This window comes from Platichthys flesus, chromosome 1 (genome assembly GCF_949316205.1).
Source record: "Platichthys flesus chromosome 1, fPlaFle2.1, whole genome shotgun sequence".
In the NCBI taxonomy this organism is placed as follows: domain Eukaryota; kingdom Metazoa; phylum Chordata; class Actinopteri; order Pleuronectiformes; family Pleuronectidae; genus Platichthys; species Platichthys flesus.
In genome coordinates this window covers 9,134,521-9,160,813 of record NC_084945.1, presented here as the reverse complement: position 1 = coordinate 9,160,813, position 26,293 = coordinate 9,134,521, and the positions used below count along the sequence as shown (strand labels likewise).

Here is a 26,293-nt window from a genome sequence, read left to right as displayed (position 1 = left end):
TTGATCGATTCTGTGCCGGTCGTAACAAACCGGGGGGGGGAAACAGTTCAGCTTTGATAATGTGGAACAGGAAAGCAGGTTAAAAAAAATGTCCCTGGACAGTGAATTCAACACGTCTTCCACCGGATCAGTTAGATGCAAGTGGAGCGCCCCAGTTGTCCACGCCGCTTCCTCGGCTGATGCGAATGAATATTTGTGGCGCCCTGGGGCGTTGTTTCCCCCGTGTTACCCTGCATCAGGAACCAGAGAGATAAATGGGTCTGGCCTGTCCAAGGCATCAGGACTTCCTCTCTGTTCAACCATAACTAGTAATGTCCTTTCATCCGCCGCCTGCAGTGCTGTAGATAATGGAGTATTTGAAGAGGAGAAAGCACTAAAACAAAGAGAGGGGGGATGTGGTTTATGCGATGACAGTGAATGGGGTGATCAGAAATGTCGGAAAAAGAAGAGAAATTGCAAAGCGGCGGCATTAAGGCGGGGATTTATGAAAGAGACTCATCCGTGGATTGGAAGAATGAAGGGGGAAAAAAAACAGGGGGCTGCAATGAAGAAAGGAGGAAAGGGATGGACGGATGGAAGGCCGGATGGGGAGGGGTTGGAACAGCAGGCGGGCTCCGTGGGAGATTGGCTTAAGTAGCATTGTGGCCGGGCTCCCTGCAGTCACCGAGCCACCGGTTTATATTCAGAAAGAAAGAAAAAAAACTGTCAATGTAAACACCCGGGCACAGGTACACACACGGAGAGTCACACTTCCACAACATGTACTGTGACTGCGTAAACAGTCATTAGCCTGACCTCTGCAGCTGCGATGAATATGTCATAAAAATGCGTCGATGCATTTGCACCGTAAAGAGTTTCTCTGTGGTATCCGTGCAGATGGCGACAGACACAGGCGAGCTGTCTGAATCCCATCGACTGGGTCTGTTACACGTGTGGCCCGCTGGTGGAGCTCCACGCCGACGGAGATTGAGAGGGAGTGTGAGTCTCGGTGAGCCAGCGAGGACGGCGACTGGGAGTGTTTTTCGCCGATAACCTCAGTTTGTTACTTTTTGATCCTGCTAAATTAAGATAAGGGGCTTGGTTAATTAAACTGTCACATGGCAATACCTTGAGGAATTGCGAGGCCAACACAGCTTTAATTGGGTGGCTGCTTTTGTCCCAGCGCTGCCTACCTTCTCTGGGTGGCAGCCCCACAGAGGGGGGGGTGGGAGAAGCGCCCTCACGGCTACTGGCAGAGGATGGAAGCAGCGCTGGAATGACAAGCTTGAACATTCAAATGAGGAGGGGAAGGGGGAAAAAAAACGGGCTGACGTGTAGGAGGGTGCACCACTCTCGTAATAGAGGCAATTTAACCCATTCTAGACATTATATAGCAAACGTGTGAAGCCCACTGCGGCTCCGTGACGAGGTGAGAACTGGGTTGGAGTCAAGATGAGGGCTTTTAATTGCTACTTCACTATGCATGACTATGAGTTGTGTAATTTTCTGTACAATGCCGTAATCTCTGCGGTGTGTTGGGTGCGAGGGAGGTCTCCGAGGCCCCGTAGACGATGTCGGCAGGCCTAGGATGCATCTGTAATTACCAGCAGCCAATTAACAGCTGACCTCACCGTCCCCACCTCAAACCACAACAAAGATCTATTATGGAGATTTAGCCGGCTCGCCGAGTAAACAGCCGAACGTGATGGATATTCATGGGGAGTCTTTACGGGTGTTTGCACCTCATCGTCGGGGTTTACACACGGAGGCGTCATTGAAATTCACACCACGGTGACAATGACTGGTTGGCTGTGTTTGCAAATGTGTAGGATTCTCGGAAACCGGTTAAAACTGGACCCACCTTATACATGTAGGCTGGGCGATAAAAGAATATTCGAAATTAACAATATATCTTATCAATAGCAGTATTTAAAAAAATCTAATATGTGGATATAATCCTAATTCATTGTGTAAATACTGTGAAGAGGTATTACATGTTATTATATCTACGTCAGTTCTTTTAGCTGTTTGTCATTCTCCGTAAAAGCACCATCTTCACTCGGGAGAGCAAAAATCTGTCTTTAAATAAAAGTAAATAAACAATATTGTGACATTCATCGTAATAATTAAATACAAATGTATTGATATAATAGTTGACACTTGTTTTATGAAGCACAACGCAACATTCCTGAAGTCGTCGTGTTGTTGAGGGACGTGTCCTCGATAGCATGCGAGCCGCCGCGTGTTTTGAAAACAGTTGTCCATCTGTCCCCGAAGGTGATCGAAATCTGCCTTGATTAACAAGTGGGATATTCCGGGTGACGGTCCCCCCCCCCGTGCCGCCTCTCATCCGCTCCCAAGTGGGGATCAAAGAGGATGAAGTTTTGAGCCTGGGGATAATCTAGTTCTCTAGATTGTGATAATGCTGCTCAGGATGAGCATGTGGATGAGAGCGGGGTGGTGTTGTGCTCGTCTGGCTCTGGGTTCCGGCTTGCATGTGTTTGTTTCCCCCCCAAAAAAATATAGAAAAAGAACAGGCAGACAATAGCAGAGTGAACCAGTGAATTAGTGCACGTGGACTGATGGGATATGCACTCTCGCCGTTGCTGTAGCCAGGCAACCACATCAGAATTCAAGACGTATTGAACAACAGGTGATTGGCGCCGTCTCCCTTTCTCAGCTTTGAGCTGCTAAATAAAGACCACTGCTGGAATATGAATTCAAATCCAACAGTTTAAAAAAATCCAACTGTGTGCGTATTTGATCCAGAGCACCTTGATAACTAGAAAGCACATGTGCCATTTCAGTTACAAACAAATTTAGTGAAATGTGGGGGGAATTTGTCTTAAGTGACTTTGTTTGTTTGTCTTCTTCGATAAAACATGTTTTCTTGGCGACTCACAAACAGTTTGTGGAAATGACAGTGAGCTCGAGCTCGGCCGAATCTCATTTTAGTTTTAAGTTCCCCGTTGTTTTCCGCATGGTCTTGTCCCACCCTGATCCGTGTCTGGTGTTGCTGTCCAGCTGTTCCATCAGCACGACAAGTGGTTCAGGAAAGTCCCTCATTGTTCACTGACCAATCACAAAGCCCACCAGAATGCTGTCAACAAGCATTTTCCACCCAGTGGTTTGCATTTGCCTGCACCTGTGGTTTTAGCCCAGAGGGCAGGAGGGGCAGAGAGGGGGGGGGGGGGGGGGGGGGGGTTGGTGGAATGGGAAGAGTCTGGGCACTGGGGTGGAAAGACAGCCGGGGACGGGATTATGGTGCCTTTCTATCTGTGGAGATTAAACAAAATATATTCATTGTGAGTTTCCCCCTCGTTTTTGTCGTGTTTTCCCCCAGAATGCATCAGAGGCCAGGGCAGCCTCACCACCTGAATTTTGCATTTCTGTAATTTGCATGAACTCATCGGAGCCTGGAGGCGAGTTACAGTCGCGGGTGCACGTATGCATGCATGCGTGTTTGTGTGACCGGGCATGTGCTCCGCAATTTGACAAGCAAAATAAAGAACTTGTCCAAACAATCAAATAGACGTGACTGGAAAGAGCCTGCCCTGCATTCACGGGAAAAAAAACCGGCAGCTGAAATACCTGGAAGCTTTTGTTGCCCAAAAATATGCCGGAATACTAAGAAATTACTGCGACTGTCGACTCTGACAATGTGTTGTAATGCACACTGCAGTAGAGCAGTAGGAGAGTCGACTGTGGAGAGTTACTGGAATAGATATACTCTGCACTGCAGTGCTTTGCTAGCCTGGGTTGTGAATCTTATCAGGCGGAATTGTGGTAGTGGATTTTCTGTGTGTGTGTGTGTGTGTGTGTGTGTGTGTGTGTGTGTGTGTGTGTGTGTGTGTGAGCGTAAATGTTTGTGTGTGTGTGTCTGCGTGTGTGTGCGTGCCTGCATGTGTGTCCAGGCCCCTCTGGAGTCCATTAATCCCAAATCTAACAGACTTACTGCAGAGGCAGCCTTTGATGTGTGCTGAATGCTTCTCCGGAATATTGGATGCTGCTTCCATAATATTCACTTCCCTTTCTATCATCAGGAATGCACTGTTTTGTTTCTTTACCCCCCCCCCCCCCCCACCCCCCACCCCCCGTGATGCCGGGATTGTCCAGCAGGACAGGTGGCAGCCGTGTTATGAGTTATGTGTTTACGATTCAGGTGTGTTTTCAACAGTTCTCTGATCTGTAATTTTACATCTCTGAGCTCTTTTAATCCCATTCTTATCTTGTGTAAGCCGTCTAATCTTTGACCCTAATCTTAAACCACCACATAGAACGGGGCGGCGTGGATTGAGGGGGACTTGTTTTTCTCACCTTCAAAATTCAATGCATACATTTGTCAGGGAGAGCCGGGGTCCTCTTGCCTCTGGATTTTCTCTTTCATGAGCCCAGTCCTAGAGTTATTTATTGCTATATATTTCTATTTATTTGTGTTTTTATTGCAGTGGCCCGGACTTGAACCCTGCCTACTTTAAAGCCTTGTGCTCATAACCCACCAGTCTCAGGAGTGAAACAGATGGAGAGGCAAAGAAAGTATAAATTAGATAGTGAGATGGAAAACACATTTCTATTTGAAATGATTATCCCCCCTGACGGGTCGACTAATAGACCGTTATTGCATTTCCGTCAGTTTCTTTTAATCTAATCATACTTATAAACAGACGAGTGAGAATGCCGGTGTGTGTGTGCGTATGTTTATCCACACGGAGACACAAGCAACCAGTGTCTAGACTGCAAACACCAATTTGGCTGGAGCGCAGAGGAACATCAATGCTAAAGCGATGTTGCTGAAACACGAGGCATGTCCCGGAGTCCTCCACGGCCAGGAGACAGTGGTGACAGACAGACGGCGATAGAGGAGGAGGAGCAGGAGGAACGGAGGACAGGCTGGCAGAGCTCGCTGTGGTTAATACATCCAAAGTGTGTCAGTTAGCGCTCTAAACGCGTTAGGCCCCGGGGCTGAGAAAGCCAACACCATCGACTCGAGCCGAGCTCTCTCCACCTTTCCACTTAGCCTCCGCTCAACACCCGCCGATATCCTTAGGGGAGGTGCACCGCTGCTCATGGGCACGATTGATCAAATGCCTACATGCTAAAGTGTACACTTTTCTTATTGTTCATGAGGACGTGGGCTAGAGGACAGATTTAAGGGGGAGCGCCGCCATGTCGCACGGTGTGTAGATTTACAGGTGGAGCGTCTCCACGTTTCCTCTCCTCCTTTGGCAGATTTATTGCGTTGCACAAGCAGGCTGAGGCCAGAACTGTTTGATACAGCAGGTAATGAAAACATTTAATCTGCGCCCTGTTAAATGCTGATATTTTGAGGAACAACTTCTTCTCCTTGGTCTTTTTCTCCTAGCCGCTTTTACAACAGACGCTTGCACTGTGTATCAGTGTGCACATGTACAACACGTAATTGGTGCATGCCCACTGTTGTTTTGTGTAATAATCATGCGTCTGGAACAACAACAAAAACGGCATGTGTGGTTAGCACTGCCGTTTGTACTCATTTTGTGTTTTCATCTGAACGGAGTGATTTGGTAAAAGAAAGCTCATAGAAATTAGTTTTTAAAATAGTTGAAAAGATATCTTGAATAATGTAGAAAGGGCCTTGATGTCCCAGTATCCCTGTGAACTACAGTATACTGTCTTTGCTGCTTTCTTTATTCAGTTGCGATGATGGTGCCAAATACATATTACGGCCTTAACTTGTTCAGCGTCGACACAGCCCTTCAGTTGCCAAATTACATGTAAGTAATTCGTATTTCAGTTTGATTTAATTAACCGGAAGGAACTGTAGAAAGACAATAATGATAATATCCACAGTTAAAAGCTAACTAAGCAGTTAAAACCCCCGACTCTGCGCTTTAGTGAGTTGAAGTAGAAGAAAAGTGGAAGATATTTGCACAGGCACACAGAAGCAGGCTCGATCTGTCAGATGAGTCGGTTTGGAATAAAAAACAACATCTGACTCATGTCATGTCAGGTAAATGTGCTTAAGCTCACACTTTCTACCGAATGCATGTGTGAAACAGATCTTCACACTGTTCCCCCGGGGCATCATGTCAGTTGTGGCAGAGGTATCCCACTGCAGATTTAAATAATCTGAATAAAGATCATTAACAGTGCAGATCAGTGGTGTTTCTATCTCATCCTCCAGCCACTGTCAAACTTGTTTTTTAGCCCCAACTGAGATGAAGAAAATTCAAATGAATGTGTATTTTTAAATTTATGATAAGAAAACATGAATTTCTGGTATTTTTTCTGTCTGGAACATTTCTCGTAACCTCCCGCTCGCTGGCAGTCATGACAAATTCACTCCTCTAGGTTTTGGCCCCTTCTTGGATTGCATTAGGCTCAAGTGTCAAGCCTCCCGACACATTGCATCTACCTGCCTTTATTGAGTTTGACCAGTTGCAGCCACTGGGAGGAACGTATTGCTTGTGGCGGCAAGCTGTCAAATAACGACTGGGGCGAACTGAAATTTCCTTTTCCTCAGGATTCGGAGGAATTTGGTTCCCTTAACGAATTTTATCTTCGCTTCGCAGAGCTCAACGCTAAGATCGCTCGGGGGTCATGAGACACCACCGACCCCCCCGATGTCGTTGTAAGGACGATGTTGCTTGAGTGTGGGGTGTATGTGGTGTCATACTACAGTGACAGTTCTGTTGAGACAGAGAATCAGAAGCGCTTTCTCTAATCCCGCTAAAGCAGCACACATGGGAATGATTACTTGCACAAAGCCATGACACCCTGAGATGTTCAAATCCCTTTGTTCAGAGGAGAGCGACAAACAGAGAGGCAGACGGAGAGCAAGAGAGAGAGAAAGAGAGGGGGGAGACAATAAAACAAAGTGATTTTACTCCGCAAATGTGACAGGATTGTGTGATGTCTGGTGGATCTTGTTATTGTGCGGATTGTCGGAATGAAGCCTCCACAAGTCTTAATGTGTTTATCCCTGTTGCTTAAGACCAGTTATGAGGACCTGGACCACAGTGCCGCGGTTTAGCTGCTAAATCCACTCAGTTCAAGAAGAGATCCCTCAAATGTAGAGTGTTGGGAAAATAACACCATTAAAGAAGCATAGTTAAAATGTAAAAATATGGCGGAGTGAAGCGCTTCAAAAGACGACCCTCTGTGAATTGGCAACAAAAGGTTTCCCTTCATTCTCTCTTTAATGGGGTGTTTTAAACCTGTTTTCTCCTCGGATGGAAACAGGATTTCTGTAATGAGCTGGTGACTCACAGATACTCTCGGCTTAATTTTCTTTTAATTCCCGGCCCCCCCCCCACCCCCTTTTTTTCTCTATTTCTCTGTTTCGTTCTCACTTTATTTCTTGTGCTCACTATCTCTCTAAATAGGCCAAGGCAAGTTTCTCTGCCGTCGATGGGGGGGGGGGGGGGGTGGTGGTGGAAGTAGATTATGGATATTAACATGCAGGAGGATGTTGAGCATTGTTTCTGGTCTCTGGTCTAATGTCTGGTCCATACTGTGCTCACCGCTAACGCTCTTTTGTGCCCTTCAAAACCTTGGTGCCATTGTTTGTTTGGGGTGTGTGTGTGTGTGTGTGTGTGTCAATGAAGGAAGTGTCGTTTGACTGAAACAGCCCATTTGATTCCCCACAAATACGCCCAAATGCAATCTAAGTGTTTCACGCAGCGACCAAAGCGGCACAGGAAAAAAAGAGTACGCTCTCACTCACATCTGCAAACAGTAAGTAGTAGTGAGTAGAAATGAAACATGGTGCAGGCACGCTGTGTCTGTTTATGTTGCTTATGACTGAACATGCTGCGATGCACACACAATAAAGGCAAGGCGCACACAGGCACGCTATATTTAGATGACAAACTGCCATAAACCCGGGCTAAAGAGGGAAGAAATAAACAAAAGAGAGGGAGGAAGAAAAAGAAAAAAAAACGAGGCGGTCCAGAAGCATCCCCTGTCACGGTGCAATCCCCCATGTCCTAATTACACAGGCTTAGAGGAAACGGAGGATTAGCCACTGATTCAGCACGCTTCTCGCCTCATCCTCTAATAAGTCCCTTCTTGTCTCCTTGCCACCCCTTTGTGCCACCCTCCATGTGTCTCTCCAGGTAAAGGTAGCGAGACGCCATTGACCCGTGGCTTCCCGTCTCCTTTTTGTTCCTTGTGGCGCTGTCTCCCCCTCAGACAACACCAGCTAATCCCATTGTAAAAGTAGGCTGTGAAGCCGACTAGTTGTTTTTTTTATAGATGCTCTCATCATGGTTTACTCAATATTTGGAGACAGGACGGTGTTTTCATCAGTAAAACATACCAATGCATTATCAAGAGCACATACATTGTGTTGTGTGTGGGTCTCTCTGTGTGTTTGTCCACTTTATTACCAAGTAAATATGCTTTTCATATTTCTCTACTGGCCAGCTTTAGACTAAGCATACCCTCTGGAGTCCAGCCATTCATCTGTGAATGCAGCACAAGGAGCATGTTTTATGTATGGAAAAATTACTTTATTAACATATAATGTAGACTCCAGCTGAGGAAACCAGTTTAGATTGCTGATGTGGAGCGTTGACATAATATCTCATATGTCCAAAGGCAAATGACACACATTTTCTTTTATTTATTTCCAAAATCCAATTCACAATGATGGGCCTGCTTTGAATAAAGAAGGCAGTAAAACCAATTGACTTAAAACCATTTCACACATATATAATAGATTTTATTTAATCAGACATTATAATGTGGATTATGGATTATGGTATTTATTACCCCCACCAAGGAGGTTGTGTTTTCATTCGACTTTGTTTGTTAGTTAGCAGGGTTACAGCCTGTTGGAGGGGCTCCGTGTTGGTCAGGAAATAACCCATTCAATTTGGTTGTGGATCGAAATAAGGGGTATGATGCACGCTTTTTTTTTATCATTGTGAAATATGACCTAATTCAAAAAATGTGGTTGATTTCTCAAGCTTCTTTGAGGGACTGATATTTTAGAGTCTGTGCAATTTGGGTGCGGTTCTAAATAGAAATTTGGATCCACTGAATTTAAATGTGTTTTCAAAGGGGGTCTGTTGAGCCTTGGTGGAGTAGTGTGATCCGTTAGAGCACTTGAAGTTCTATTCGTCATTATATATACATAAACAGGGCCGATAGAATAAAAGTATTGTTTAGTCATACAGTCATATTTTGAAGGGCCATTTATTCAGTTGTCATAGCTTACGTCAAAACCCAGTATACAGACATGCCATGTGAGAATTGTATGCATTGTCACATATGCATGGTACAATGGACGTGTTTTCTTCCAGGTTGCTTTTACATGTTAACTGGTTGATGGGTATAAATAGCTTGATGACAGCAGGAGTGGTGTTAAAGGTTGCTCCTCTCAGACATCTATATCTAATGGCTTGCCTGTGGCTGCTCTGCTGCGATCGCTCCACCACTCAGGGAGCGAGAGAGCCCGGGGAGCCCGGGGAGAGCGAGCTGTAGCTGCAGGAAATGTGAATTATACAAGGTCTTAAGTCACAGGTTGGGGGAAAGGGATTCGGGCGTTCTGATTGGCCGAGGCGCGGATCTTCCTTGACTGACCTTGCAATATTTATTAAGTGGCTCTGTGAACAGTGAATGTTCCGGGCCGCTGCGTGCAACCCCCCCCCCCCCCTCCTTTTAAAGAAAAGAGAAAGCACGCAAAAAAGAGTTTTCTCTCCGCGCTCGTTGTCTCGTTCTCTGCTCGTCTGCCTCTCGCGGTGAAACCTCCTCCATGAGGAGCTCTCGGAGCTCAGTTGCTCAAACAGCGGTTGGAACTCACACGAGCTGCAGATTTGTTTTGCCTTTCTGGCCTTGGAAAGGTTCCCATGGCAGTTCATTACTGTTGAGCCTGTTTGTCGAGGTTGTTTTTTTTTCTCTTCTTGAGTGATCATCAACAGATAACAGAGAAACGGCAAGATACAACCCCCCCCCCTCCCTTTTTTTTCACACCGTTGACTCAGGGCCGACCTTCAATAACAATTAAGCAGATAGCAGAAACTTCTGATTTCTGTTGCATGCACATATAAAGCCAGCAGTAAAAACACACAAATTGCAAAGAAAGACTATTCATATTTAAATGGGGCATCATTAAATGACTTTCATTAAAATTATCAATATGCCCTCCAGTTGTGGACAAACGCGGAGAACAAGTGCCGATTTCGTTCTCCTTAGTTCAAATGCAAATGGACACACACACACACAAGCGCACATGCACGTACATGCGGCATCCTTTACATAACCAGGTAGGGCACTTGCAAACAAATTAGCATTCACAAGGAGCACATTGTGTATTTTATGGTCCTTGTTGTTGCTGTGTTAAAGGGAAAGTGCTGTTAGAAAAACACCAGGCTGGCCCCTCCTCGCTGCAACCCACAGACCTTCCTCACCACCCACAGCACACAGTCCTGCTTGCTCATCATTGATCAGGCTTTGTGTGTTTTTTTGTTTGAGTACGAGCTTATGCTCCTCTTCCTCCACCTCTCAGGTTTTTATCCCTCTCTCTCCTATGCATAAATACACTCTCCTCGGGGTGTTCCTTGAACAACTTAGCCGGGCATTAGCTGACGGAGGAGCTGCAGTTGTTGAGGGAGCGCCTGAAGAGAGGACGTGTGGGATCCTGAGATATATGTCCTTGATTCGGTGTCTGAGTCGCCAGCCACCGGGCACCCCCACCGTCGCTGCCAAGCATTTCCTGCTATGTATTGGTATTCTGTTGCCTCCCACTGTGATAAAAGCTAATGCACTGGGGAGAAGTATCCCTCTCCTTTCACTAAACCACCGACTACACAAAGCAATCCACAACTAGTCCCTCAACACACAACAACACTCACAGTGGCGCTTTGAATTGCGCCAATCAACAATGTATCATTTAATACATAATTGCTTTTATTTGGATACGGCTTCATTATTAAGATGCTTATTCTTAAAACCTAAACAATGAGTTTCACTTGTATTTAAAGCTGCAGTTTACTCTGAATTACTGTTTAAAATCACATAATAGACACCATTAGTGTTGTTGATAGGTTTCATGCAGAGCAGTGAGCCAGTATGAGATGCGTGTCCCACAGCAAACTGTGATGAGTACACCAAAACAGCAGTTTCGCGGAAATACTATTGCATCGCATTCTCTTCAAACGATGTTGGCAAAACAGACCGGCCAACTGTAGAGAGCAACCTGCATCCCCAGCACAACCCTGTTGAAGAATCATAACAATATGAGCTGCAGTAATTCACTGGAGTAATGTTCTCATTTCCACAATAACAATGCTGCGTAAGGAGAAAAGGAATATAAACTAACAGGATCTATTTCTGAAGCAGTTGAGAAATACAATATTCCCATCTCCACAGACCTGTGTCATTATAAAACCAAACTCACAGCAGAAAACACAACAGAGGGAGTTCCGCAATCTGGGTACCACACTTTATTCAGGGATTCACTAGGGAGTTCAAATTTGGAAAAAAAAAATCATAAAACTTGAATTTGTAATTTATCATGTATTTGTCAAATTTTGTCAAAAGTGGGAAACGGAAAAATCTGTCCACAGACCAATTTTATGAACAAGTCAATTTTGTGCGAGTTGGATTCAGAAATGAACAATGAAATGTTCAGATTGTTGGCTTCACAATAAAAAGAAACAAATGATATGGATGCTTAATTACAAAAACACAAAATGAAAACAAGATTAAAAAACATATTAATAATTGTTTTCATGATAGTTCTCATTTCTAAGAAAACATTTCTATAATATCTAAGATTGCCCTTTAGAAAAAACATAATCTAATCACCTGGAGGGTTAAATTCTACTTTTAACTTCGGCTGAATTGTGGAGCGTCGACCTGAGACGTCATAAGATGTTTACTAAACACGAGACTCAGTCAAAGTGGAGACGCTCTCGTCTGTGCAAGTCAAATATTTAGTCGCCCTGATTGGATGAGAGCGTGGGGGGGGGCAGGGGAGCGGGGCGAGGCGTTGCACGGATCAGCTGGGCGAGATAACAGTTGGCGAGGAGATTAAAAAAAAACACAATCACACACACGTGCGCACACAAACACACACTGTGAGCTCCCTCAGGTGAACAGGTGCAGTCATGGTCCGTCACAGATGCTCCGCACAATTTGTCAGCTGCCATTCCTCCTGTCCACCTTGGGTGGGTTGGGGGGGAGGGATGTTCACTACAACACAACTTCAACACACAACCAAATGATGTAATCATCCTGCAATCTCGTAGGCTACTTTACTAGAGTGTAGAGCTGCCTAATGACTACCTACTTGTACCTGATGGTCAAAAGACTGAGCAGCGCCGTTATGGAGCCAGGATTGAAAAGTTCTGTCGTTTTTTTACTTTTTCCACATCTTTTTTTTTTTTAACTGATGCTGTTGCTTCGCTAGGACTAGTGTGTGTGTGTTTATGTGTGTGTGTGTGTGTTTTAGTGTGTGCTGCACTCTCGCGGCTCATCCCCTCCCTCCCTGGGAACCACAGTGTGTGACAGAGGGACATTAATCACAGGGCTGGGTAATAAAGCGAGGAGGGATGGGCATGTAGGGCCAGGGGGGCAGGCGTCTGGAGGGAGAAAAGGGTGTTTAGGGAAATCACACCATGCTTTATGACACACACCGATACACAGGCCCAACTTTTCCACTCACAGGTTTAGGTGCACATCCTTCATGCGCCATATTGAAAAGCTTCTACTCCGGAAAGTTTGAAAAATTAGATTGAGGAGAGAGAGAGAGAGAGAGAGAGAAGGCAGAAGATCAACTCGAGGTTCCAGGATGTGACTTTTTGCTCGTCTGTGTCGGGGCAGCGGAACCTCGTGGCTTCTCGTGGCTTATGGGGGGGAATGTGCCCGGCTCATTAATTAAGTGTTAATTTACTGAAAGACCATCTCTGGAAGGAAAACAGAGTGGCATTTTTGTGGTGTGTAGTTTGAAAAGAGATTAGAGGATTTTAATGGTTCAGTAGAAGAAGCTTCACTGATGCTGTGATTGGCTGATAAGTCTCATGCCAATGGGGCTCTTTGTTTATGGTCACATGCTTAACGGGAGCCAAATCCACAATTTAGAAGTTTAACAAGTTCTTCCCTTGAACATTTACTTTTGACCTCCTTGCATTATTGCAGTTTTTTAATATCAACCTCATTCCGTCTTGACATTTTGCAGTAGACACTGGGTAGTGAATCATATCAAGCAAAGTTGTGGCAGTGGATATTGTGTGTGTGGGCGTATGCGTCCCTACGGGTCTGCATTACCACCGTCGATCCTTGGTTGTGTATTTTTCTGTTGCATCGGCACTTGCTTGTCGCTCCTCAAGGAGTATTAGGAAAGGGTAGGTTGATAAATGAGCTACCGATAATAGTTTTCTCGTCTTGTAAATCCACCATAAGAGGCTCGGTGCTCGACATCATCAAGATCAGGGAACACTATGAGCAGAAATCAGCGAGGGTGACGAGTGTTACCTCGGAAAAAACTCTAAAAAGTTCTATGTCATAATTTGATTGGGTCTTTCCGGCAAAGATGAATTTGCAATATGTCAATATAAGAGTTGTGTTTTTGGCTCTATTTCAGTTTTTTGGTTGGAAGTGTTAATTGTACGAAAACATGCATATTCTGACTACACATCTACTTTTCTGTTGTTGTCCTTGCCTTACTCTGTTTTCATGTAGTTGGCACTAATTTCATGCTGGCATTTTTTTCAGCTTCTTCCTCTGTGCTTTTAAATAGAATTCATCATTTGAATTATTCATAATTTATTCGTAAAGAATGGCCTCTAAAAATGTCCCCGTCACATTTAGAGAGATAGATGTAGGGACAGTTTTTTTTTTTACATTTGAGATAATGCACCTCATTGGCCCAGAAAGTAATTAACAAATCCTTTAGTCATCTATCTTCTCACTCTGCTTTTAGAAGACACAGCAGTATATGATGTTGACAAAAAACAGGGAGGCAGGATCACTCCCTTCTCGTCTTTGCAATGTGGCTGAATTAGGGGTCTTTCCGAATTGGTAGATGTGTCTTTTGACACTTTGTCCTTTTGCTACTACGCAGAGGATTTGTTCGAGCTGCTTTCATATCTGTTTCATGTGCTCTTAGCAGTAAAGATAGCTGGCAGCTGCATACCTCATTCATCTAGTTCTTGCTATTCTGCCCTAAAGCAAGACAATTAACCCAGCCAGAGGTAGCTAGATAGCCCCGGCTGCTGTTTTTTAAAAACACCTTCACAAGAACAAAAGATTACTTGGAATTACCGAACCTTTTTGTCGATAAGAAATGTGTAATAAACATCTGATTCCAATCAGGAGTAGGAGTCAAGTTTCTACAACAGAGCTGCGAGGATGGAAACGACAACAAACCTGACACTCGGGACTGAAGCAAATTCATTTTACTCCGATGTCAAAGGGCATTTTTACACCAGACCAAGGGCAAACAATGGTTCATGTCTTTGTTTGCACTTGATACATTTTACTTTCCCGTGGTAATTTAGGCAGGTAACTAAAGAATGCTGTAGGACATTGTGTATGTCCTGTGGTGATCAGTTATGCGTCCACCTACACTTGGCGTTGATTTGTTTGACATCGACGTCTAGTCGTCTTTCTGTTTGAATAGAGATAGTGGATGAAGTGGTTCATTTTGTTCATTGCCCTGTCTCTGTGATATCATTATGCTATTACTTCCAGCGTCACCATCTTGAGGTGCAGTACTTGACTGTACTTGAGTTAAAAGGCACCAAATGAAAATCTGCATCGTTCAAATATATCATCAGAGACAAAGACCTCGAGAAATCTACATTTCCTGCTGTTTGTCTGAAAGTCCAACCAAGGGTTTTTCAAACTAAAACAAATCGAATCATTGCTAAATTCGAACGAGACAGAAACCAGCTCTTCTAGGAAATTGTGGTCCATGCCACCTTTCACACTTAACTGAAAATAGTTCTGGACCAAACTAAAGAGGTGTGAAAGAATGTTCTGATTCATTATGAGTAATCAAAAATGAAAAAAGATTGTTGTATTTCACTGCCTCGTCCCCTCTGCTTTACCATTTGTTACCATTCTGAGCCATTAGGGTTATAAACCTTCCTTTTCTAAGCTTGTATTTAAGATCAAATTCAAGAACAATTTTATTTCTTTAGCCAATACGAAATCAGTTCCCAAGATTATAAAGTTGATAGGCAGTGAACATTGAAAGATAAAAATGCTGTTTCCTCATTGTAAACACAGATGGTTATCTTAAGGTTTTGACAAATATTTTGGATTTTAGCCAAAAGCTGAAATATTAATGTTGCAAAAAACTAAAAAAGCAATAATGTCATAAAGATTGAGGACATTAACTTACAGGACACGATCATAAAACATGAGAGTGACTCGACAGCACGTAGCTCGTACGGTCATTAGATAACATGATTCTTTTTCTTAATGATTTACTTTATATTCACCATTAGTGAATAATGCAGATTATTAGTGTGTTTCATCACTGTACCATGATCAAGTCACTGACTGGGAGATGAATCAAAACGGGACAAATGATTGCCTCCTCTGCCTCCTCTGCCTTCATTGATAGCCTATCTATCGGCGTAATTCATCTTGCACCATATATACCACAGAAGGAGGGAAACTGGAGAGGGAGCGACTGAGCACGCCCCTGTTAGCCAAATCATTGCAGGCACATTTGTCCTTGGTAGATCATCGCAGAGAGCTGGTGGAACCACGCTGGAGAGGGAGAGAGAGAGAGAGAGAGAGAGGGAGATGAATGTCACCCTTGCTCTCGTATGTCATATTGTTAGCAATAGATATGAGGAGAACGCCTCAAGGTTGAACGTGCAGCTTGAGACATGAATAATCTATCACAGGTTTCCTCCAACTAAATAGAGGGAAATATGTCTGCATGGATTATTTATGCTTTAATATGCACACAGTGAATGGACAATCACCTCTGAGAGCACGAAGACATTGTAGGGGCCAAGTTAATTGTGTGTGTCTGGAAACGCGTGCAAGCCCGGCTGTGTGAAAGCCAGCGGACGTCTGGCTGTAGAGCTGGGTTACATGTTGGGTTTATACTCTGTGGCTGGGTGATGGATTGCAGTAATAGCGTGTTCTGGTCGGCGGACTGTATTCAGGTTTGTATTATTTATGTACATGCTCTCGACCAAATCATCGATCTCGGTGCACTGACGTGTTGTTTAGTCGTGTCGTGTCAAATGCATCCGCTCACTCCCACACCATCTAGATGCAGTCCATTCCGCACTGGACTCACTGCTGCTTCCCAGCTCAACCTTATTTCCCTGCTCAGTTGACTGGCTCGACACGGGAAATGTCAGAGTCTCTTTGCCAGCGCTGTTCGGCTTCTCCAAACATTTGTGAAGTGTTAAGCTCATCGCTGCAGCTTAGGAGGACACTCTCTCAGGGAATCCGGGCTGCTGACCCGCAACACAGCAAAGACGGACCTAGCCAAGTGCACTCAAGCACAGCCACTCTGCCCGCTTATTCGCATCAACGAAAAGATTGTATTAGTCCCAAGTTTGTGGTCTTTAAAGCAGCACTCTGGCCATCCCGTGAAGTTCCCTGCATTACGTTATGTAATGGATGGGGTGGCGTTACGGCTCCGAGCAGTAATGTTGTCTTCTCCCATTTGGTTGGGAATGATGGTGGAAATGGTTCACGGCATTGAGTAGCCTCTATCCGGCTCCTTCTTTAAATGTTGCCCTCGATACAAGCAAATAGCCCAGGAGATCATTTTCAATCCCTGTGTTAACATATCTCTCAGAGCTTAAACCTGCCGGCATTGGTTTCAGACTCCAAACCACAACAGGCTTGTTACAGGAGGATTAATCACACAAATTCAAAATGTGTTTTTTTAACGTGCTCTATATGAGGTTGAAGATTCACCACGAGGAATCAAGGTTCAACCATTAACATTCAGCGGGGAGGGTGAGAGCCTATTTTCTGTTAATTATAAATGTGTTTATCTGACTGCTAAACTCAAATATTGCTCTGTGCTACTTGTGCTGCTGACACTTTCCTTGGGCTACAAAAAACATCAACAATGCAGAAATTAAGGTCCTATGAGTAGAATTTCTTTGTTCCTTTTAACAAGGGAAAGTTGCGTCAGTCCTGTTTCCTATTCGTGCTGCATTTTAACATACAAGCCCGTGTTGAAATAATAATAGGTCTGCTGTTTGTCTGCAGCGTTTGGCTCTACAAACAAGCGGGGATGCATCACACGGCTCAAAACCAATATGCAAATTAGCCTTTGCTGCTCTATTTGTTTAGAAGTCTGTGCAAGAGCGACCTTTGGATTTAACCTGGGAGCGGCGTTACAGGCTGGCGTGCTGCTGCATTCCGGGGCTTTGCCTAACCCGTGAACTTCATACTTCTTCAAAGGTGGCGTGAGCAATTTCGAACAGAGCCTGTTGATATTTAAACTCGACAGCAAAACAAACATACCCCTTATTTCAGAAGCTCCACCCGCCACGATTCGTGGAGAGGTGGTGGCCAAGGCAACAACACAATCCGAAGCATTTGATGCAGTGTGGAAGTGGATACGTTCTAAAAACACCACGTTAGCTTTTTCAAATTATGCACCCAGTCAAATAATCCCAATGTGCTTTTGGAACCTTTTATGCTGTGAAACCACTTGTACATTGTACAAACAAATACAAAAGGACTGCTCCTGCTAAGAGAATATGCTAAGAGGAAGGCATTGGTTGGGGTTAGCTTTCACAAACATCAGCCAACGGGACAAAAACAAACTGATGCATTGATTCTAGGAAACGTAGCTCAACAACTGTAATCCAACTTCTGAGCAGAACCGGAGCAAACCCGTGCATCCGTCTTCATGCTGCTGAACTCTCTGGGGTCTCCCACAGCAAATCACGAGTATTGAGAGTAACGTTGGTGTGCGGTCAAGTGGTCCACTGCGCGTCCATGAGGTTGTGTCCAGCCCTGTCAGTCTCTGCATTCCTTCCACGCAACCACCTCAACGCCACTGCGGATGTATCCACTGCCATCCTAATCAGTCCCATTCAAAACGCCACATGGTCTGGCAGTGACAGAACGGTACTGTTATTTTTCCTTCCCCTGGTAATCCTTAAATTAGAGTTATCTGTAAGCATATGCGCCCCCCCCCCCCCCCCCCCCTTTTTTTTTCTCGTCTGCCAGTTGACTGCATCGTCGTTGGGCAGTTTGGTCCAAGCCACTTTTTCCGATTTTCCATTCACGGAGCCAGGGCTGCGTCAGAACACTGAGTTTATTCAGTACACAGAGAACAGACAGTCATTGGTCCTTGAGGTGATAAATTCAATTGGACAAAAGAAATTGGTGTTTGATTAGAATGACTGACTAAATTAACTTTTTTAAATGCACCACACTGAGATGTGTCATGTAGCCCATGCTAATCATCTGTTTGAGCCCATTTGACTGTTACAACAAATGTCAAATTTAAAATAATCAGGTTTTTTTTTATTCAAAAGGACCAATTACAGTAGAATCCCCCGTCAAATAAGGGAGAGAGAAACAGGAATAAGTTGTACCAATTTCATTTGTGTTATCTTTACTGTGTGGCTGCTGGTTGGCTTCTCTTGGTTTCATCCCACCCAGCCAATGGAAAAAATCCATTTGTGGAACAACAGATGCTCCATTTTTTTTTCAGGTTTTCACTTCGTGCCCAAGAGGAGAAAAAAATATCCTCCTCTTTTTATTTTTTTCTACCCAAGTTCTGGATCCATTTGACACAGGCATGAACACTCCCATAATCAGCCAGAGTGTGCATCCTTCTGAATAGAGATGAAAGAGGGGAACACACACACACTCGCACTTATGCACACATGCATGCACACACAACAAGAAGGAGCCCGCAAATAAACAGGCACCAACACACAGGGAAGAAGCACAAACCATTTGGCACTGTCTGTCTGTCTAGGGAGGGCTTCAAAGCCCACTGACATGAATTTATGATAACGGCCCTATGCCTTTGCCAAACCTCAACTGTTGTTGTTTTTCTCTCGCTCCCTCTCCATCCTTTCTGTATGCTCTGCCATCCCCTTGATCAGAGCTTTGGAAAATGCTAGCAGGTGTCCCCCAGTCCCTCAAAAATGTGTGTGTGCGTGTAGTTGTGTGTGTGTGTTTATGCCCACATGTGTTTGGAATGGAACATCCTTTGCAGGTTCTTTTTTTTTGTTTTACATCATATCATTTTGGCGCTACTTCCCTAACTTTGGACTCTTTGAACAGTTCAGTTTCATAACAGTACTATGATTCTGTCTCCCCCCGCTGTGTGGTTTTACTTCTATTCTATGCACTCTATTGAAACTAATTCAATCTTTTCTCCATCTCCCCTCCCTTTCTTCTGTCTCCAGATGAGGATTGTGTGAATTGTACGGAGGAGTGCCGGGTACTGGGTCACTCTGACCGCTGCTGGATGCCCCAGTTCCCCACAGGAGGAAATCAGGCCGAGGGCATTGACTACCGCAACAATATGTTTGTGCCAGCGGGGATGGAGACTGTTCCCGAGACAGAAACCTATGAGACTGTCAACCCCAATGGCAAGAAGACATTCTGTACATTTGGAAAAGAGAGACGTGACCACACTATTCTGGTCGCCAATGTCAAGCCCTACTTGAAGGCGAAGCGGGCCCTCAGCCCACTGCTCCAAGAGGTACCCTCAGCCTCCAACAGTCCTACAAAGGGCTGCTCCACCAATTCTCCTTGTTCCTCAATCAAAAGCCCAGCTGATGGAGCTGAAGGTAAACCTCCTCTTGCCTCGTGCTCTGGCCACTACGGGCCTCCTGATGGTCAGTACCTCTCCCCAACCAAACAAACCAGAGACCAGGGGGTCTACCCACCCTTGCCGCCCTCAGACCCAGTTGCCAAGGTGCTCGCCGAGGCCCGCTCCAGGATCAGCCAAGAGGCTGCCGGGGAAATGGAGTGTCCCATGGAGCAGATGGAGCCAGACGTAAATCGTGACGGAATGGATGCTGACCAGGTGGTGAGAGACATCGACAAGCTATTGCAGGACTGCAGAGGAAGTGAGGCCACGGGCACACTCAGGAAGTGACACAGAGGACTGCAGAAAAACACAAATGGGAGGTCGACAGAGGAATAGGATGCTATTCCAAAAACTCTCATACAAAACTGTCACCAAAACAAATCAAAAGGTTGAATGGCTCCTCTGATAGGAGCTCTTTTCACACTATTTGTTGTTGAAAATTACCAACACTGGACAGAGGATTGGAACATTTGTTATGTCCGTCATTTTGCACCGGTTTTCGTGCTAAGATCCGAACCAACAAAAAAAAACTGGGTTACAAACATCTGAATTCTGCTGAATTTATAAACTCTTTTGTTTTGGATTCTTAAGCAAACTGCAGAGGCTTATGCCTCTGGCATCTCGCAAGCTATTATCTAAGTGCCCACCAGCTCATCAGTGTGTTGTTCATGGTCTCTCGTGAAATCCTACATATCTGAGTGTGTACAGACGGATTTCTGTTTTTCGTGATGGCCATAGAAACTGACTGATAACGAACTATGGTCAGACATGACAATCGACACGGAAACAGAGGAACAAATTCTAATCTACTTGGGACATTGAAAGACCAAAATACACAAGCAACCTTATCTTTTCTGACTTTAATATTGGTGTTAAATGTGTGATGGATCCTGTATCTTAACATGAAGAGATTGGTTAATCAGGGGTATGTTCACAAGGGTCGGTTCTGGACTTGGGGGTTGGACGGGCTTCAACGCTCTGCTGAAGGAGAATTATAAAACAGTGTGACCATGTTTCACCGGTCATTTGTAGCCACATGTGTAAGTTGTGTCTTTCTCACGCCTCTATTTAAACGTTCATGTTGCAGACCGGTGTACTTGCACACACCTATTTTATACATGTGCACTACACTGTTACTCATACACATGCACTGATGCCCTTACACACACGCAAACACACGTACACACACAAGTACATATTAATGCTTACACACTACTGGCCATCTGTGTAATTGTCTTATACATGTACATCATCAGCTTTCAGTCCCTTGTGTACAGTGAATTATCATGTGTGTGACTATGCCTTGAGGCAATCACGAGTTGTATAAAAGGGACATTTTCCTCAACTGTGAAAAAAGGATATCTATATGATTATATAGATGACTATATGTACGAATCCATGTATAGTGTCCAAATATTAACAGAATATTTATACATTTTATAAAAAAAAGAAATGAGGAATCTCAGCAAAACGTGTCCGGCGGTTTAAGGTGAAGCGCGGGGCACTGCCTCGATGAGCTGCAAAGGACACTGCCATTGTTTCGAAGACCAATATCCAAAAATATAAATAAGAAAATGTCCCTTCACATTATCACTATACATAATATCATTATATGTGTAAATGTATCCAATTTAGATGTGTTTACATCAAAAAATTGACATATTTTTATTGATTTTTCTGCAATTTCTGTGCATTTGAGCCAAATTGTTATGTGTACAAAAGCTATATTGTGTATTTTATTAAATTAATATATAGTTGTGTTGCAATATACATGGGCTTATATTGTATTTGGCAAAAGTTGCCTTAGTAGCTGTCGAACTCTGTGAGTTTGCTTTAGTTTGGGTTTTTGTTGGTCTTTCTTTCTCCCTCCCCCCTCTCTCTATTCTGCATCTTTGCAGGCTGGCTTCAGTGCTTTTGAGATGTCGCCTCTTTTTACCCTGAGATCCTGAGCAGGATCAAATACACTAACTGTTGAAAGCTTAATGAGCCAGCTGATCTAGAATACAATTCAAACCAACAACAAAAAGCAACAACCACACGATAACAGTTTGACTATTTTTACTGAGCAGATTTTTACAGGGCAGCTATTTTTCTTTAACAACAACTAGTGTGCGTGTGTGTTTTGTGTTTCGATTTCCTTTTTACTTTCTTTCCAAAAAAAGAAACCTGCCATATGGAAAGCGGAATGGTTTCCTTGGTGATCATAAAACTGCCTTACTGTCTCTGCGGAGAGCTTGTTGTATCTGTGGAGCTTGTGACTGCTTATAAAGCCCTGGTCCACCAGAATGTGCATTTTCTATAAAAGGACCAAACGAGGTTCTTTTCCAGCAGTCTGTGTCGTTTATGTCTGTACTCCTTCTCTCTATACGTGTTCGACTTACTCCTACTTTGCAGAGAGAGACTTGACATCTGAAATTCTATCTGAAGTTCCTTATTTGGGTTTGATGTGTTAGCTGTGTAGATGGACGGTTTATTTAACCAGGCGTCTTCACATTCAGGCTTTCTTAAATACAAAAAAAAAAAAGACGTTTATTTTTGAAAAGTCTGGCACATTTCGGCCGCTCTCTGCGATTATAACGGGAGGTGCTTTTTTCTAATATTCCCCTCAAGGTAAACTGCGCAGGACTCTAGGCTGTTAGATGTGTTTTTGGGGGGGACATGTGAACGCAATCACCAAATCTATGTGAGATGCAGCCATGAGAGGGAACAGCGGCTTGGTGAACAGTGACCTGGTGTATTTACTGTATAAAGTGGATCTGAGTTGGAATCTCGACAGCTGATGAAACACATTATATCCCCGAGACATGTCAGTTCTTGAGTGTTTTGGTATTTGCGTTCTCGCTGCTTCTCCTTCGGTGAGGTACATGCTCGGACATTTCTCCTGTCATTCTGCCATCCTGCTGTCGTCTTTGTTTCACGTCATTATTATTATTATTTTGCTCCTCAGCTGTCTGCTTACTCTTCTCTGAGGAGCAAAGTAACTGTTGCCTTTTCTCTGGAAAAAATAACAAAAATTTGTTTCAGTTTATCCTGCCTCTTTTACCTGAGAGATGGCGGAGGCTGTTTTTAGAAGACAGCTTGGAGGATTTGGCGGCGGAGGAAAAAATATTTATGTTTATTTTTAAATTCGATTTTCTTTGTCTCTGTTATCGTGCTCAAGTATCTGGATAACTCAAACACGGTTGACATTCACAACATACCAAATATACAAACAGTTCAAATGTTATATTTAAAGTGCGAACTGCTTCTTTGATCTAAACAAAAACCGCTAGTGCACACAAATACACACGTCGGCAACACACTGCCTTTTTTATTTAAACCATATAACCTCTTAAAGGTAAAGTAAGGGTTAGAAGAAAGGACAAAGGTCAACCGCTTCCACACGACACCTCTTTATATCTCATTGTGCTCAGTCATGTGTGTGTCCTTGATTCGCCTCCATCGTTTGACGAAACAACTCCTTGCTTATTTATCCATTTTCTATCACCTATTTTCTTCAGCTGTGACTCCAGCTCACGTTAGGGCTCTATCGCTGTGCTCTCTCTCTCTTTTTTTTCTCCGTCTTGACCTGAAACGAAGTGCGGGGGGGGGGGTCGCCGTCTGCACAGATTCAAGCTGCCACGAACAGTCACTGTCACGGCCGCGCCGCGTTGTGACCGCTGTCCCCTCTGATGGTGCTCTGCCGGCCCAGCCCAGTCCCTACGCCCTCACACGGCGTGGGCAGGACACGAGCTGGGTCCACTGGACGGAAGGGGTTCTTTAAAGCCATGGTGCCCCCTCCCCTCCCTCCTCCCCCCTACCCTTCCCCACCTCTCAGGCTATTTGCAGTGTAACAGAATAGAGGCTGCTGCTGCCGAGGTCAACGCATAGTGGGAGATTGATCATAACGCAGGGCCTCTCATTACTGTCTAATTAAACACTGTTGACATCACATACCGTCGGCAGTGCATTACGCAAATCTAGAGGGGGTTATTTCTGCCCACTCGGGACTGTTGGTTTTACCGAGTGATTAGGACGAGGCCTCGTTGAATGTGGCCGACCGCCTCGGGTCTCTGACTCATGCTGGTGCAGGTGCACACGGACTCAGACAGCCACTGCTTCACACACACACACACACACGGAGATGACATGCCATTTTGGTTAGTTAAAACAAGCACCCAATGTTTGTCAGTGTCGTTCCCCTCCCCTGCCCCTCTCACCCCCAAGCCCACACTGATAGCTTAGGGCTCCACGCTGCAACGGGCAAACTGGTGAAAAGACCAGGGACATTCATTTGTATGGATTACTTCAACTGCTATTGTCTAAAGGCTGTGTTCATTGTGATCTATCTGAAAAGAAAAAAAAAAAAGACGAAAAGATCAAATAAAAAAGCAATTACTAATACTGTTTGCTCTTGTCCTTGTGTGAGTTGGTTGAGGAATAGCCGGTCGTGGATTTGATTTAATTCCTCGTATCCCAAGCGATAACCTCGCACACCTGATTGCTCTCTCAAGCATCTGCATGGCCAGGTTTACCTTCGTCAAACAGGATTGCATAACCTTTACAGTGTCGGCTCGGAGAAGATAGAAGTCGCCTCTGTCTGTGTTAAACGGATGCACATACGCTAGCGCCTCGCACTCCAGCATCCACCGACTTCGCATTTCTGCTTCGGGCAAAGGATTCTTCATTCATCGCATTAGTTCACATTTCTGCTACACAAAAGATTTTCCTCTTGTGCAGGTTTTTTTTTTCCAGTTTTTTTTTTTATTTCCCGCTCAGAGGCGAATAAATTGGCGCCTGAAATTATGTGTACACATTTCCCTCAGATGGGATGTTGCACTCCACCCTTCAGCTGGTTTGTTTAATTTTCAGTTTGTGGTTATTAAAGGCGTTTGATGATCAGAGTGTAACGCACACTGACGGCGGCAGATGTGACCTGCATCGTGTTGTGTGGTTCCTCAAGATGAACAGTAAACACGCTTTTAAGTGCTGGCTGCTGTTAAAAGTGTCAGTGCTTTGGAATGGGTTTCTAATGTCCTTCTACAGTGGCTTCTCGATACTAAATGGCCGACTATGGAGAAAATGACACACCATTACATTAATCTCAGGAAACTGGTCCATCACCACTGTTGGATAGTAAAAGTAAAAATGGGATGTATGCTTTGTATCAGTCACTGTGAGAGGATTAAAGTTACTCACTTCCCACACTGCCGTCTATGTAAAAACTAATTCAGGACTAACTGCTCAAAATCGACTCAACAGTGGACGTTTTCCAATATATCCACGAGGTTCAATATTAGGAAGGGTTCTTTATAATTTAAATAAATAAATATGAATTTCTTTATACACCTGGATTCATAAAATTGACCAAGATGGCAATATTAGTGTTTTAAGTGTACAAAAAGTTATTCGCCAAAAGGAACTCATTCAAACACATCAAGATAAATTATTCGTGGAATTATTCGTTATTTGAAGGGGAAAAGACCAAATTAATTTTCATTATGACCACAGAGTGTTTTACCCCATGCTGGATATGCAGAGCACCCGATATGCACCAAAGCTTTTTTTCTTCTGTTTCCAACTAATCGCCTCAGGGCAGATATTAATTAAAAAGATTGCAGAGGTGCTCTCTAAAAGACACAGTTTCTATGAAGGCAGCGGCTACCTGCAGTGCCGTCTCATTTGGCCCGGTGGTGTGAGGTTCCATTCAACCACCAGCCTGTCTTTTCTGCTACCATGTCAAACACCTTCAATCACACGCTTACAGAATGTGTGAAATATTAATGCTATGGAAGATTGTGGCGGTGGATATATAATCTGAGCAAAAACAAAAAACAACCTTTCCACACGCATTGCATTTGACCACAGGCGTCGATTACAAATGCAGTAATCATTGAACATGCTCCAAACGGGTGATGGTTTAATACATGGAGTGAGCGCATTTGGCAAATTGAGTCAGAGATTTCCGAGTAACACTGCATGGAAAAATCGTACTCCTGCATTTTAATGAAGGTCCTTGATCCACATAACTGTGCTAATGGGATTTAATCATGTACTGTTCTGCATTGAGCTGGCTAAATAGGCAAATGGAGAGGCGATCCTTTCAACATGAAGAAGAGAAGGTATTCATCATATTCCATTGTTAAAGGACAAGGGTCCTCCTTTCATTCGCGGCAGTGTTCAAGGAGGAACGGCAAATTGAAATATGTGTGTGTGTGTGCGACTGTGAAAGGGAGAGTGTGTGTGTATGTGTGTGTTTGTGGTTGCCTAAAAGAGACGCGAGGGTGGCGATCTGAATGTGAGTCTCACATCAGGAGCAGTGATGCGTGACGACTTTGAGTTAATGCCACTGACAAAACAGGAAAACAGACACACAGAGGGTGTCTGTGGCCGCGGCACCTGAGTGGGTGTTTTTAAGAGAATCACTTTTCATGGCACAGAGGGAGAAACGGTGGTACATGCAATCACGGCAAACAACATCGCATGCCTCAATCGCAATGTATGTCTCTATGAATGTGCCACAGCGATAAGAGCTTTATGTGGCGCCCGGTGCGAATGTGCGTCTATTGAGAT

The 26,293-nt window shown here is 44.2% G+C and overlaps 1 protein-coding gene across 2 annotated transcripts in view; it reads left to right on the top strand.

Annotated features, from left to right (window-relative positions):
• Positions 1-24,127, top strand: part of pcdh17 (protocadherin 17) — a 56,647-nt gene extending 32,520 nt beyond the window's left edge. For both annotated transcript variants that reach the window (XM_062381304.1, XM_062381296.1), the window contains exon 5: positions 19,332-24,127. In XM_062381304.1, the coding sequence (XP_062237288.1) occupies positions 19,332-20,029 (698 nt within the window). In that variant the 3' untranslated portion in view covers positions 20,030-24,127. The remainder of the gene's footprint in view (positions 1-19,331) is intronic.
• The last annotated feature ends 2,166 nt before the right edge of the window (positions 24,128-26,293 follow it).